At 42.5% G+C, this 14236-nt stretch overlaps 1 protein-coding gene across 2 annotated transcripts in view; it reads right to left on the bottom strand.

Annotated features, from left to right (window-relative positions):
* TSPAN5 (tetraspanin 5) overlaps positions 1–13723 on the bottom strand; it is a 179768-nt gene extending 166045 nt beyond the window's left edge. For both annotated transcript variants that reach the window (XM_082634022.1, XM_082634023.1), the window contains exon 1: positions 13350–13723. In XM_082634022.1, the coding sequence (XP_082490148.1) occupies positions 13350–13430 (81 nt within the window). In that variant the 5' untranslated portion in view covers positions 13431–13723. The remainder of the gene's footprint in view (positions 1–13349) is intronic.
* Positions 13724–14236: the final 513 nt, after the last annotated feature.

Raw genomic sequence — 14236 nt, 5'->3', positions numbered from 1 at the left:
TAATTAATGATCTGTTGGTGCCTCCAGCTAGGCTGTAGTAATTTCATAATTCAAAAGAGTTTATTTTCTAGTCTTCATCTAAGAACCAAAAAAGCAAGAATAGTGTTTTTTCCTGCTTATGTCTTAGGTACTAAGACTGATCTCTGGTTTTTATTTTTAACTTACAAAAAGTTTCATTTAGTTTGCATATTTATAGGATACTGTAATAAGGAAATTTTAATCTTTTATCACGAATAAAATTGTTTGGAGGTCATATGGTCATTTAGGTAGTTTTTCTTTCTTTATCCAAAGAAAGCATATATCTACTCATAAAAAAAAAATCCAAGGATATAAATCAATATTTGATATGCATGAAGGATATACACTGATAATATATATTTTAAATATCCAAGGATATATGTCAATTTTAAATGGAATGTATGTATTTCACAAAATATAAAAGATATTTCAGTCCTCTTTTTAGTGAAACCAATCCTTTTATTTCTAAAATATTGACTCTATATCTTAAAAAAAAGATGAATGAGTAAAACATTATTTTCAAACTTTTATGCAATTGTTTCAGACCCTCACTGGAGAGCAACTTTGAAACTCTCAAAGCATACAGTGAGAATATTAGGGATTATTAAATCTTTGCAGACTTGCAAAAACCTTAAATGCCACATATTATCTAGCCACCTCTTCATTCAATTTATTCTTTCAAAAACCCCAACAGACAAAGCTAAAAAGAACTGGTACCAAAAAAACCCACTACTTTCCATAGGATTCCAGTTATGAGATTAGAAAAAAAATACTGAGTAGAATTTCTCACATGAGTTGCCATGTGGGCAGTTGCTGTCCATCCTTGAATAAGCAGGCAGGTGTTCAGAAAGTTTGAGCTACATTTTTCTAAGTAAAGGTCATGTTGAAAAACATTTAAAGCTAAGAGCCTGGGTTTTGGGGGGGTTTTGTTTTTCAGTTACTTAACACTATAACTCCTTCCTTTAAAAGTACAGGGTTTTTCAAATGCCTAAAGCAAATTTATTGATTTTTTTTTTCGTTGTGTGAAATTGATGTTTATTCACAAGGTATTTGTTCTGTATGTTGAAACACTTATTCTAAATGTTGTCCTGAGGGGGGAAATACTGGTAAAGTCAGAAGAAATGCTTAAAAGCTAGTGATGGAAAAGCACATTTTTCCTTTACAAAGTTAAGTAACTGCGGTTTGCTAAATTTGAATCCTTGTAAGTGACTACCACTGAAACTCTAAAATGGGCTGTTTGTTTGTTTGTTTGTTCACTGCTCTCAGAGCACTTGACTGAGTCTCTACTTTTAATATAACTGAACTGAAAGTTATTGGAATGTGGTGAATTTCTTTTCCTTAAAAAAAAGGTATATTACTGTTGCTGTATTGTTTTTACAATTAAAAAGTATAAAGAAAGTACCCTATTCTAAAAAATGCATCAAATAAATGGATTCATTCCAAATTGAACATAATCAATAGTAACTTGAAGGAAGAGGAGACGGAGGAGTAAAGAAACCCACTGAGACAGATTTCCTAAGTATTTCAGGTTGACTTTCTGTTCGCCTGAAATCCAATTTTCCAAAGCATTTTCCCTTTTATACCTAAGATGTAATTACTCACTGGGCCTGGGGGTAGCAATTTTTCAGAAATTGGGGGTACCCCTCTTTTTTTCCCAACAGGAAACAGAACCTGGAGTAGGCAGGAATTTGAACACATCCCCCCAATCATTTTACCTCTAGAGAGTCAACCATCTTGCTAATAGGTTTCAGCTTATAAATGCATGTCTTCCTGCAAATTACTTAAAAACAGTGTTCCCCAAAGTGAGATTCCCTGGTGACCTGGGGTGCCAGAGGAGACAATTTTAGAATACAGCATTAAATAACCTTAAATAAGAAAGTCATTTCCTTTTCAACTCTCTTTTAATCCTCTGGTCTAGTCAAGGAGAAAGTCTCCATTTGATCCCAGGATGCTGAATACTTTTACACCTGTTAACTTCCACTGTAACAAAGGAAAATAAGCCTTCGAGTCAGGCCTGCCAGCAGGCACCAAGACCTACCTAGAAGTTAACAAGCCATATTACTGTCATTGTATGTATTTGAATAGTGATATTTTTCAAGTTTCCTTTTGCAATAACTGTATTTAAGGTTTAAACACGGAGTCGATTTAAAGGGAAAGAATACGTTTGAAATGGTCTAGATCCTTGAAACTGAAAATGAGATCAGTGGGCCAGAAGCACCAGCCTCACCTGGGAGCGTGTTAAGGTACTGGATCTTCGGCCCCTCTCACACCTACTGAATCAGAATCTGCATTTTAAACGAGATCCCCATGTGACTTAAATTTTACAAAACTCTGGGGTGGCCCAAAAGTTTGTCCAAAACCATGCAGGCAGTTTGCCAATGACTGAGCTTTGAGATTCGCTGCTTTGGCTAATCAGGTGGCCATCCTTCAGACACTCAGCGAAACCAACTAGCGGAGGGCTGCGGACCAGGAGGAAACTCAGTGCTTTCCCCACGGGGAGTCACAAACCATCAGTGGACTGTGAGGTCAGTGAGTGGGTCTAAAGTGGCAGCGTTGGGGATGCTACGGGAAGCTAAAATAACTTTAAATACGCTCCTATAATGTCCTATCATACCACATAAATCATCTTTGTTACTAATGAATACTACAGTAAAAATTCTACCTAACCCTCCCCTTCAGCCCTCCTCTCCCCCCTCAAGGGCTGGGGCTTTCTGCACATCTTCAGCACGGGAATGAGTGCCAAGGCTCCTTGGACCTACTGAATCAGCAAGTCCTGGCCTTTTCTCCCAGAGTTGAGCCCCATTAGAGAATTATGCTTTGGAAATAGGGCAGCCCAGGTCTTCTGCGTCAGGTGACAGGACTGGAAGCAAAGGAGCACAGCTCTCAGGACATCCCAGTAACGCTTCAAAGGAGAAGCCAGGCAGTCACTCATTCCCAAGATGGGTGGCCCAATTAGCCAATGATCCAGGTAGTTCAGGCCAAAATCCTACTCCTCCATCAGCTGGAGAGACATCCAAGGGGAAAGCCTGAATTACCTGTGTTGCTGACTCAGCGTTCACCTTCACAGCCTAAAGAATGTGTCGGAAATACAGAGGAAAACAATGACCAAAATATACAGGACTTACGACACCATAAAAGCTAAATATATATACTTATAGCCATCTAGGTATTTCCAAGATATCCAGATTTAACAGATTTTAATAAAAATGTCTCTATTTCTCCCAGGTGTTAGGCCTAACACCAGAGTCCAACATCAGAAACTCAACTTCCCAGTACAAAACACCAATATGAGACAGTTTCATTTTGCAAAGAAAATGAAGAAGAGTGAAGCTAACGGGTAAAGAAAAATGGGAAAATTAACAACAAACAATAGACATGAATTCATGGTCTGGTATCCATGATAAGAATTACATGCTATTCATTACAATGAAAAGAACATTGTGAACATTTGTTAGATCTTTTTTTTTCCTTTAGTTATTTTGGGAATGTACTTATGTAGGCAGAACATTACAGAGAACAAAAAATACATGTTACAATGTAAGATTACTGTAATGGTTCTGAAAGAAGTCAAGAAAAAAACCACCAAATGAAATCATGGGTGTTGAGGAGAATAGAGTAATAATTGCTAATACCTATGGATTATTCCAAGCAGTTTATACATATCAATTCCTCTCATCCTCATGACTCTGAGGTAGATGTTGGGTCTTAATATTACTCATAACAACATTAATACTACTGCTAAGAAAGCCATTTTGCAGATCGGGAGACATAACCTTAAGGTGAGTAAGTAGCCTGTCTAAGATCACAAGCCTGCGAATGGAGCTGCGTAAAAATCCAGACATCCTCAAAATCCAAACTTCTTAACACCAGACTTCTGCCTGCCTACCCCCAGAGCACCAGAATGCCCAACTCAGCATAAAACTATCACTCTCTAATACTAGACCCTATAAAGAATTTTCCTTAAAGGTCAGTGACTGTGGAATCTTCACAAGTTAAGGGACTGAGCTATATTGATAGAACTGTACCTTAAAACAGGAAAACTGAGTTTGGGCATTAAATGCTTCAGGAGTGATTAGAACTACTCACTTGGCAGAATTAAGTTTTAAGGCTGCTTTGGGGGAAATATTAACAGTTGGGGGAAATTTTTGTTGGAAGCAAAACATTATACTTTGAGAAATGCTCAAGTCAAGTATTCCTCTTTTATTAGGATGACTTAAGTACAAAGCATTAAAATAGCTGGCCTGAATATTTATTAGAGCAACAGCTGTTCCCTCCAGATTTTTAGAAATTCGGGACTAAGCGCCAACTATAATTTAGAAAGAAATTTTTCAACAAGTAAAAAGAGCCCTATGTCTTGCAATACTTATCCAAATAGTAAATAGTAGCTGGAAGAGGTATAGAACATCACTATGCCTTTTCAATGAGAAGAGCCAAAATGTTTGGCCAAACACTTCCAAATGCTATTGATATTTTGTTATTGAGGTTGGTGATTACATTACTTAAAAATTATACCTTACATTTCATAATTAACAATCCTTTCTGTACAGAGAGATAATACCATAGCCCTAAACACAGGGTGTGTACGCCATTCTGGGTATGTTTGTTTAGGAGTGCTGATAAGTACGCCCCAGTAAAACACCTCAGAGAAATCATCTAGATTTTTATTCAAAATTTTATTTCTTTCAAAAGATTTCCACTTTAGGTGCCTAGCCATAATTGAATACCTAATTTTTTTGTTTCTAAAAGGGGTAGATGAAAAGGAAGACATCGGGGGAAAAAATGAAAGACTTCACTGTGCACACTCTGAATGTTCTACATTGAAACTTTTCTTTGTAAGGAAAACTGACAAATATCAGGTTTGGGTCTCCTGTGTTTGCTTTACTGTCAGCTCTCCGTGAGAGTGCTGCAAACTTGGATACGAAAGAAGAAATGTCCCTGCTTGGCATGACAGCAGAGGGAGGTCAACGGAACTGCCGCAGAGGTGCAGAAAGCAACTCCACCCCCAGATCAAGATACTCAGGGCTGGGGGCATGGAAGGAAGCCTCTGGAAACAGCCTGAAAGGAAGGGCACCTTGGACAGGGAGGCTGGTTTGTGGAGGGGAGGACCGTTCGCTGTCTTGCATCTGTGGTTAGACCCAGTCCACTGTGCTGAAGTGTGCAGGACAGCAAGGGCAAAGGAACAAATGTCTATTTCCTCAATGTTCCTGTCGAATAAATAACTAGCTCCTATCCCAATATGATGCTAATTTTTAGCCTACTAATTGCAGCACAAGAGGTTCTCTTTAGCAGAGATTTTCTCATTTTGTTTTTCGGGCTTTCGGGTTTAAAAATAAACTGGCATTTTTGGATTAATAAAAACAATTCCATGAGGGATAAAATAGGCCACATTATTTTTTTCTCATAAGCAAAGAACACTAGCTGCATGTGCTGGTGAAATCAGTCACCATTTGGTCGTAGCCCTATACCACCCACGCCCAGCTCCCCCTCCAGAGAGTAATGGCAAGAGATGCCACATCTTGCCAAGAAAAACAAGCTAGAGCTTCTCCACCTCCGCTGGGCATCAAAATCACCTGCAGGGGGGAGAGGGGGAAGGTGGCGGAAGAGTAAGACGTGGAGCTCACCTTCCTCCCCACAGATACATCAGAAATACATCTACACGGGGAACAACTCCTACAGAACACCCACTGAACGCTGGCAGAAGACCTCAGACCTCCCAAAAGGCAAAAATCACCTGCAGGGATTAAAAACAAAACAAAACAAAAAAATCCCCACTAAGTCCAAGGCCCCATCCCGGACCTACAGAATCAAGATTCCCTTCACCTACAGAATCAGATTCCCTGGTGGACCTACAGAATCAGTCCAGGGCCGCATCCCGGACCTACAGAATCAGAATCAGCCTGAAATTTCCTAACAATTCACTGATTATGCTGCTGTGTCTATAAAGGCACCTGAAATATCAACTAATCCTACAGAAGTCACCCCTGATCAGGGAGAGGGACGTCCTATACATGAAGAAAAACCCATATGAGGAATAGTTTTTTCTAAACATGCCTTGACCTTCAAGATTTAAAATTATCTGAAGGCTAGAATGGTGGTTTTCAATTGTTTGTTTAAGCAGTACACCCCTTTTTGCGAGCAAAACCCTTCACAATATCTCAAAATATCAAACCTACTGGCTGAGCTTCTCCAGGGGAAAGAGAGGGCAGAAACCCACTCAGGCCCCGGTACACCTCAAGGAAGCCTAGGGCTGCTGGTAGTATGGTTTGAAAACCACCGGGTCAGAATGAGACATTTAGATGGAATAAATATGTAGTACGAAATCTAAATTCAAATAATTAACTGGAGGGTTAGGGCTTCTGATTAGCACTTAGTCTAGGGAGATGGGTTTAACAGAAGTTCACTTGAAAAAGAGATTAAGGTTTCATTTCACTAGAAACACAACTTGAGCCAACTATGTTCTCTGGCTACCAGGAAAAGCATGTGCAGTTTAGCCTGGGTTAATAACTACCATTTGTACTGAGAGATGTACCTTGTAGAAAGCACCTTCATATGCATGATCTCATTTAATACTGGATAATTCTGCAAGCTATTGGAATTATTTTCGCCATATTTTAGATGAGCAACTGAGAAAATAATGTGTGAGAGTAACTTACTCAAAGATGAATCCAGGCTTCTGCCTCCTGGGCTACAGACTTAAGGGGGAGTTTGAGAATAACAACCCACCGCTCTCTGGATGGTAGGAATGGTGTGTGAAAAACGTGTTTCATTCTGGTCGCTACATTAATGGAGGTGTGTCCAAATGGGACCATAGGCAGAGTACCTTAATCAGGGCAAAGAACAATCTGGAAATAGTGTATGAAGAAGACATGGAAAAACCAAGAGCCTTTAAAGATGGAAAGCAGAGGGTTTAGGAATGACATCATGGCTGTTTTTAAATAATGAAGGTCTATGCACAGGGAGATAAGTCTTATGTTGTATCGCATAAGAGTAACCTAGGTCCTTCCCCTCCTCTTTCCTGAAAAATTCAGTCCTAAAGTGGGGACAAGGGAAGGTAAGCCTTTGTCCAGGAACAGGCATGGGGAGGGATGTGGAAGCCCAGAGCAGGGTATCAGAGAAAGGTGTTCACGGTGGGAAGTAGGTTGTGGCACGGCATGCTGGAGCAAAAGCAGTTAAGGAGGGCAACCATGTGCGGGGCAGGGGCAGCAGTGGAAGACTGCCTACATAAGGGGAGATTTAATCAAATAAGTCAATCGTTAAGAACAATGGGAGCTAGGATTCTCACTGTCAAAGAAGGTAGTTATACATATGGAAAAGGAAGAACCTAAAATAAACCCTGTCGTGTCACATAGGGATTTGAAATACCAGTGTGAACTCGTGGTTTTCAAAATATATAGCTGGGTATAGAAATGCAGATGTAAACGTGTGTGTGTGTACCTATGTGTATATACATACACATATTCCATAGTCCTGTCCACTGAGAGGCCCCAGGGGTGCTGATAGCCTCAAAGCAATGAGCACACTTAGCAACCAGATCTTGGCTTCTAAATATCATTCTCTATGCAAAGGAACCAGGGCTCCTTGGAGAAATGGCTGATACAAAAGATGAGCTTGGAACATGTTGTTCTGCCAGAAAGCACAGAAGGGCTCAAAGAGTGATGGGAGTTAAAGGGCATGAAAAGACTGCCAAACCTGGAACTAATGGGAACATTAAAGTAAGTAATGAGAGTAACCGCTTCATTAAAACACACTGGAACAAAAGAGATCAAAAGTTCTTACCGATATTAATTAATTAATCAATAAAAATTCTGATGAGGAATGGGCTTTTTAATACATAATTTCACAATAACTTGCCACAAAATATGTATAAATTACAAAAGGGAGAAGAGTCACTTTATGGTGGAGAAATTTGGCAGACAACACTTTAATCAAGTGACCATTATCAGTAATGGAACAAACACAAACAGAAATCAGTGCCACTTAATGGATGCCATGAGAGGAATGCAGCACCATTTCTGTAATTCTCCTGCCAAAGATGCACAGCCTGAATCTAAGAATGAAAAAATGGCAGACCAACCCAAATTGAGGGACATTCTACAAAATAACTAGTGTTAAATCTTCAAAAGCGTCAAGAACCCGACAGTGAAAGACTGAAAGAGACTAAAAAGATCCAACTAAATACAATGTGTCCTCTGAACTGAATTTCTTTGCTTTAGAAGACATGATTGGAACAACCAGGAAACTTGAATGAGATCTAAGATTTAGATGGTGGTAAGGTATCAGTGGTAATTTCCTGGCTTTGATGGCTATACTGTGGTTATCTAGGAGAACATCCTAGAACATATACACTGAAGTACTGGTGTTATAGCCATCATGCTGGCAACTTTTTCTCAGACGATTCAGGATAAAAACCAATTGTACTACTTGCAATTTCTCTGCAGGTATGAGACAGTTTCAAAATAAAATTAAAAATCAACAACAGTATATTAGGAAGATGGAAGTTCCAAGGGAAAACTACACCTAGTCTGCAGGAAAGATGAAACTCTCAAATGATTAAAGTGGTCCCCAAACAGATCCATCCTAAGGAGGGTTGGCAGGATGTAAGAGAGAAAGTGCCTCACTGAATAGTAAGGTAGAGGAGATGATGCCTATGTACTCTCCAATGATTTCATCATTCATTCATTCATTCAACAAACATTTATTAAACACCTACTGTTTCAGACAATATGCTAGACACTGAGCTTATGAAAATAACTGAGAGACAATCCCTGCAGTTGGAGACCTTATATTCTAGTGAAGGATGGTGATTCAGAAGCCTGCAGTTAGAATTTTAAGACAGGCATCAGTGTTACATATAGAAAGAAGCCTGTGACTCAGGAACACTTTAATACTTTAATAACAGTTTAATAACAGTCTTTAATACTCCATTTTCATTTATGAATATGAATTTATGAATATTTAAATATTTCATATTTATGAATATGAAACTACACAATGGTTTACTATTCTATCATACTCTTTAACATTTTCATCCTAACTTTTGTGTGCTTGCGGGTGGTGTTGAGACATATGCAAAAACTTTATCACTTTTCAATCATGAACAGATGTAAATGACTTACTTGATGTTTTATGTTAGAATAACAAGCACCTTCTAAAATAAGACTCAAATGAGAAGCTAGGGCTATAGTTATTGAAAAAGACTTAACACTCCAGAAGTGAACCCTGATATGTTCTTCAAAAGTCACTCCACGTCTCTGTTCTCCAATTTCTACATCTGTCACAAAGATGTCATAATATGCTTGGAAGATGCTTTGAGATGCTTAGAAGAAAGACGTCGCAATTATAAAGCTCTGTTAAGATACAGGTTACTTTCACCTTTTGCCAGGGACTAACGATTACTGTGGACATATTAAGTAAGACAGAGGGATCCATCTAAATGAGCTCACCTCGGCAATTTTATGGTGGGTGAAACACTATTTGGTTTTCCAACTTTTCCCCTTGGCTTTATTTCAATCTTCCAGGCATATCATCAAGTGAGAATGCTTCAGTGCTTTCTCACTGACCCAGGAGTGAGAGGCCAGAGCAAGCAAGTCAGTATTCAATTACTTTCCCCACTTAGGTCTATACACCCTTCTTACACTTTTCCCATTTGACACTTTCATAACCATATTTAGCTTTCTTCATACCATCTCCTTGTGATTCAAAAGGCAGTTGAGACTCCCATATGGTTGCCATCGAAGCTAACAGATGTCTAGCAAATTAAAACAAAAATTATGACTTATAAACTGCTGATGTATCAGCATTCCAGAACATCTTACAATTTATAGTGAATCATAAGATAAGACTTCATACTTATGCCCCCGGCAAGGTTCCCTAAATCTCTCTCCTCTCTGAATTTAAGCCCTGTGGAAACAAATGAGATGCAACATTCTGCCATCAAACTTGGATAAACCTCCACTTAAAGATACCATGTAATATTTGCAAGCACATCAAAGAGAAATTTGGCCTCAAGGATCCAAGGCTTTCTAATCTTTGTACAGCAAAGAGAAGCGAAAAATGACTTGGTTCTCCCAAGTCATTCAAGGCGTCCACTGATCCATAGTGCTTTTTTCAAATACGTGATGATCCAATCTATGGAATCCATTCGCCTCATCTCCTTGGCAGATATTAAGAGAAGCATCATTACCTGGTAGTAATGATGCCAAAGTACCAGGCTAAGGTATTCTAGAAGTTTTATAGCCAGAATGGAACTAATACAAAATCTGCAGACAATGACACAGACCATATTCACCATTTGTTAAATACTGAGACACTGTGCTGGGTAATATCTTATCTGATTGCATCCTTGAATCTACAACTCTATTGGATAATGTTATCTTTCCTTTATAAATGAAATTAAGGCTCAGTGCAGAAGACTGTATTTTCCAAAGATGGCCACAACCCACACGACCCTGACACTTGTCTGACAAAAGAGGGAATTTCCTTCCTCAGCACTTTGAAGCTGAGCAGGCTCCACTCGTGCTTAAACCAGCGGAATAGATGAAACTGACACTGGGCCAGTTCCGGGAGTAGCCTTCACTGGCTGGAAGTTTCTTCTGGCAGTCTCAGACAGGAAAAAGCCACGTTTAGGTGCTCTAGCCAACAAATCTGGCTGAACTCTCAGCAAGCATCAACTGCCAGTCACGTGAGGGTACCACCTTGGGTATCCCACTCCAGTGAGCCTTCAGTTAACCCCAGCCCAGCCACATCTCACTGCAACTGCATGCGCCATTCCAAGTGCAAATCACCCACATGAGCCTGGTCAAATCACAGAACTGTCAGATATAATAAAGTTTTATTTTAAACCACTAAGGTTTGGGGTTGTTTGTTACGTAGCAATAACAAATTTACAGAAGCAGGCTGCCCATTCCTGACCCCAGTTCTTCAGCCAATAACATCTTAGTCTGAGTTACTGTGATCAAGTATCATGACTACCTTCCTGCTGATCATCACTCTAGAGACCAGGGTACTAAAAACTCAGAGATTCCAATATGGGGTAATTTTGAAGCAGACAGCAGGATAGGAAAGCTATGAGGGCATATATGAGTGGAAGGCTTTAGGCACAGAAAGGAGGGACAAGGTGTGTAGAAAGCAGAGTAAGAGAAGGGCCCTTGTAACAAAGGCATCTACATAACAATTCTGCCTGGGGTAGCTGGTTTAGTTCCACAGCCTACATCTCTTTTCAGGCTTCCCATAAAACTTCCCCCAAGAGATGAAGACCTTCAAAATGAGACAAGACGCCGACTCTCTTCTGCAACTCTCTATGCAAGCACTCTGCAATTCTTTGAAGCTCTCCACAGTTCCAGAGGTTTTGCTACAACCTAATCCACAGAAAATACTCAATGTGTCTCTGTACACTACATAATTACACCAAACTGTCAGGGAAACAGGCCCAAATCCCTTTATTTCTTTTCCACCTCCTGCTACGAAACTGCAGAGAAAGCCCCTGGGTACTTTTTGTTGCCTAGTAGCTGAAATGTGCAACTTTTGGAAGTGTTCAAGTAGAGTCAAGAGGCTTGGACTCACTACGCCAACAAGATCCAGTCCCAATTCGGTAGTCCTTGACTCTCAAAGTTATGAAAGTTTCAAGTTCAGATAAAATCAAAATGCCTCACCCAGAAATGTGACTTTTAAACATTTCCAACAAGAGTTGAAAAAAGGAAGCAAGGAAAGAAAATAATTTCTTCTTCCTGTATTTGTAGTAGTGTTTGACTGCAGGGAGGGGGGTGACTGCTAACAGGAATCATGTCCAATCCCTGGCAAAAATGGCCTGTGAAAGACTAGATCTGATATTTATTCATGTGTCCCCCTCCATCATCAGTCCTGAGGTCAGATGACATGCTGGCCCAGAAAGTGATCTCCAATCCCTTCCATTTCCTTTTGCAAAACATTCATGAGCAGTGCAAGGTACTGCTATAGAAAACAGAAAATAAAAATAAAGTAGCCTAGTAAATGTGTGGCAGAAAAAAAGAATATAAAGAGCTGTATTGACAACTATTCTCATCGATGTATATGTTTACAGCGTATGGCCAAAATTAAAGGAGAATCAAAATAAATACACCCTGTGTTAAGACTGTTGTGGATTATTATTCATCTCACCACTGGATTATTGTTTATCTCACACTGAACCTACACTGAACAGCAACTTGGAGAACCGCCCCCCCACCCCGAGACAGCCACCATCTTTACTTTCCACGGGGGGAAGAGTGGGGGGCAGGAGGAGTGCCCAGTATGGAAGAGGATGGGATGGGATGGGATGGAAAGGAAAAATAACACGGTCTTTGAACGAACGTTTTCCTCTTGTCCTAGTGAACTCTTTGTCTGGTTGCTGAACATGTTTGTGAGATCAAGGAAAAGAATTCAAACAAAACAAAAGAGTAGGCATCCCAGCCTAATTACAATGGGTGCCCAGCACATTGTAGTGCCAGCAGAGCATGGTCTGAATCTTTCCTTCAAGCATTTGCTCTCCCGGTAGCCCCATAAAACATGCCTCGTACACCTTGTCCTCTGCATTTCTCCAAGGTTTCCCCAAAACGGCCCGCTCTATGTCACTCCTCAAAAAGGAGGACGTGAGGCACGAACACACTGAAACATATGTTGATGGTGACTTCTTATTATCCTGAGAATAATACAGAGAGAGAAATAAATCCCTCCACCCCACTCGCCCACTGGTCAGTCCATTACGCAAAAGGAGCGCTTTCCAGATGAAGGGGGAGAGCGCGCAGGAAGCGTTATTTACGTGCACATTACAGAACCGTATACCATCGCATCTGCATCCTACACAAAGCCCGAGATGGTGCAAGAAGATACACGCTGAACATGGCACAGACCAGCCGCGGCAACACGGAGCCAAGCCCTCGTCCAATCAGATCCTTGTTAGAAGGTGGACCTCAGGGTCGGGTCTGCCCGATTAGCCTTCCCTATTATGACACCACGCTCAGCCCAACAGCCATATCCCACCCGGAGTAAATCTCATTCGAGTGGTTGCTCATCTCTCAAACTGCCGAGCCCTTTCTTTCATCTGCATCCACGCTATTCCTCCCTTAAAAAGCCACCCCAAGGCCTGGGTGCCCCCTTTCCGGCTCGGTTTTCCTTTTTACCTCTTCGCGTTCCTAGAAAGGATTAAATGTTTATCTCTCCAACGCGCAGGCTGAAAAGGCGGAAGGCAAATGCCTCTCCGTGCTACCGCAAGCGCCCGAGGGGCTGCGGAAAGTAAACGCAGAGAGCAACGTGGGGGAAATCGTCGCGAATCGATCGGCCACGGTAGTCGAAATCCCAGAAGCGCTCCAACTTACCCAAAATATGACATTGAAGCCAAATATGAAATATTTGATGCAACAACTGACTTCAGGACCCTTGTAATGCTTCCCGGACATCCTCTGGGTTCATGAAGACACTTGCCCCGGCAGCCCGAGTTTGGAGCCCCTGAGCACCGTTGCTCGGAGCAGCACGGCGGGGTGCTGGGGCTCAGGGACGCCGCTCGGGGGCCGCAGAGCAGCGGTCGGGGCTGAACAGCGCAAGGACCGACCTGCGGAGAGCGGCTCCCGCACGTCCAGCCCCTCGCGCGCCGAGGCCGCCGGAGCCGGGGTGGCCGCGAGCGGGCGGGGAAGCGCGTGCTGCAAGCCCCGAGCTTCGCTGGAGCTGGCCCCGAGCACAAGGCGAGCTCCCAAGCCCGTCCGCCAGACGATCCGTCCGTCGGTCAGTCTCCGGGCAAACGCGGCCGCGGCAGATGCTGGAGGAGACGCTCCTCGCCCGCCTGCCGGCTCGCGAGCTCCCTCCCACCCTTCGCTCCGCCCGCCGATCGCTCCGCCCGCGCCGCCCGCAGCTCCGCCCGCCTCCCGCCGCCTGAGCCTCGGTGAGGTGCGCGCGCGCACGGGCTCGGGCTCTCCCGGATGGCGGTGGGACGAAGTAAGCGCACCGCCCCCTCCTTCCAGCGCTCTCCGCTCCTGCTGCTCCCTCCATCCTCGCCCCTCCTCAGGCCAGCCCGGAGCGCCGCCGACCCGCGAGCACTGCAGCGGGGTAGGTGGGGAGGATGGCCGGGCGGAGGGAGAAGTATGGGTGCCCGGGGAGCATGCCCATTGGGGGCAGCCTGGAGGAGTGACGGGGGTTGAGGAGCAGCGGGTCCCCCTCTGCCACCGGCAGCAGCAGGCAGCTTCTGGGGGGACGCGGGGGAAAGAGTCGC

The sequence above is a fragment of the Mesoplodon mirus genome (assembly GCF_964341445.2).
Source record: "Mesoplodon mirus genome assembly, chromosome: 2".
Taxonomy (NCBI): domain Eukaryota; kingdom Metazoa; phylum Chordata; class Mammalia; order Artiodactyla; family Ziphiidae; genus Mesoplodon; species Mesoplodon mirus.
This window is presented reverse-complemented; position numbering and strand designations above follow the sequence as displayed.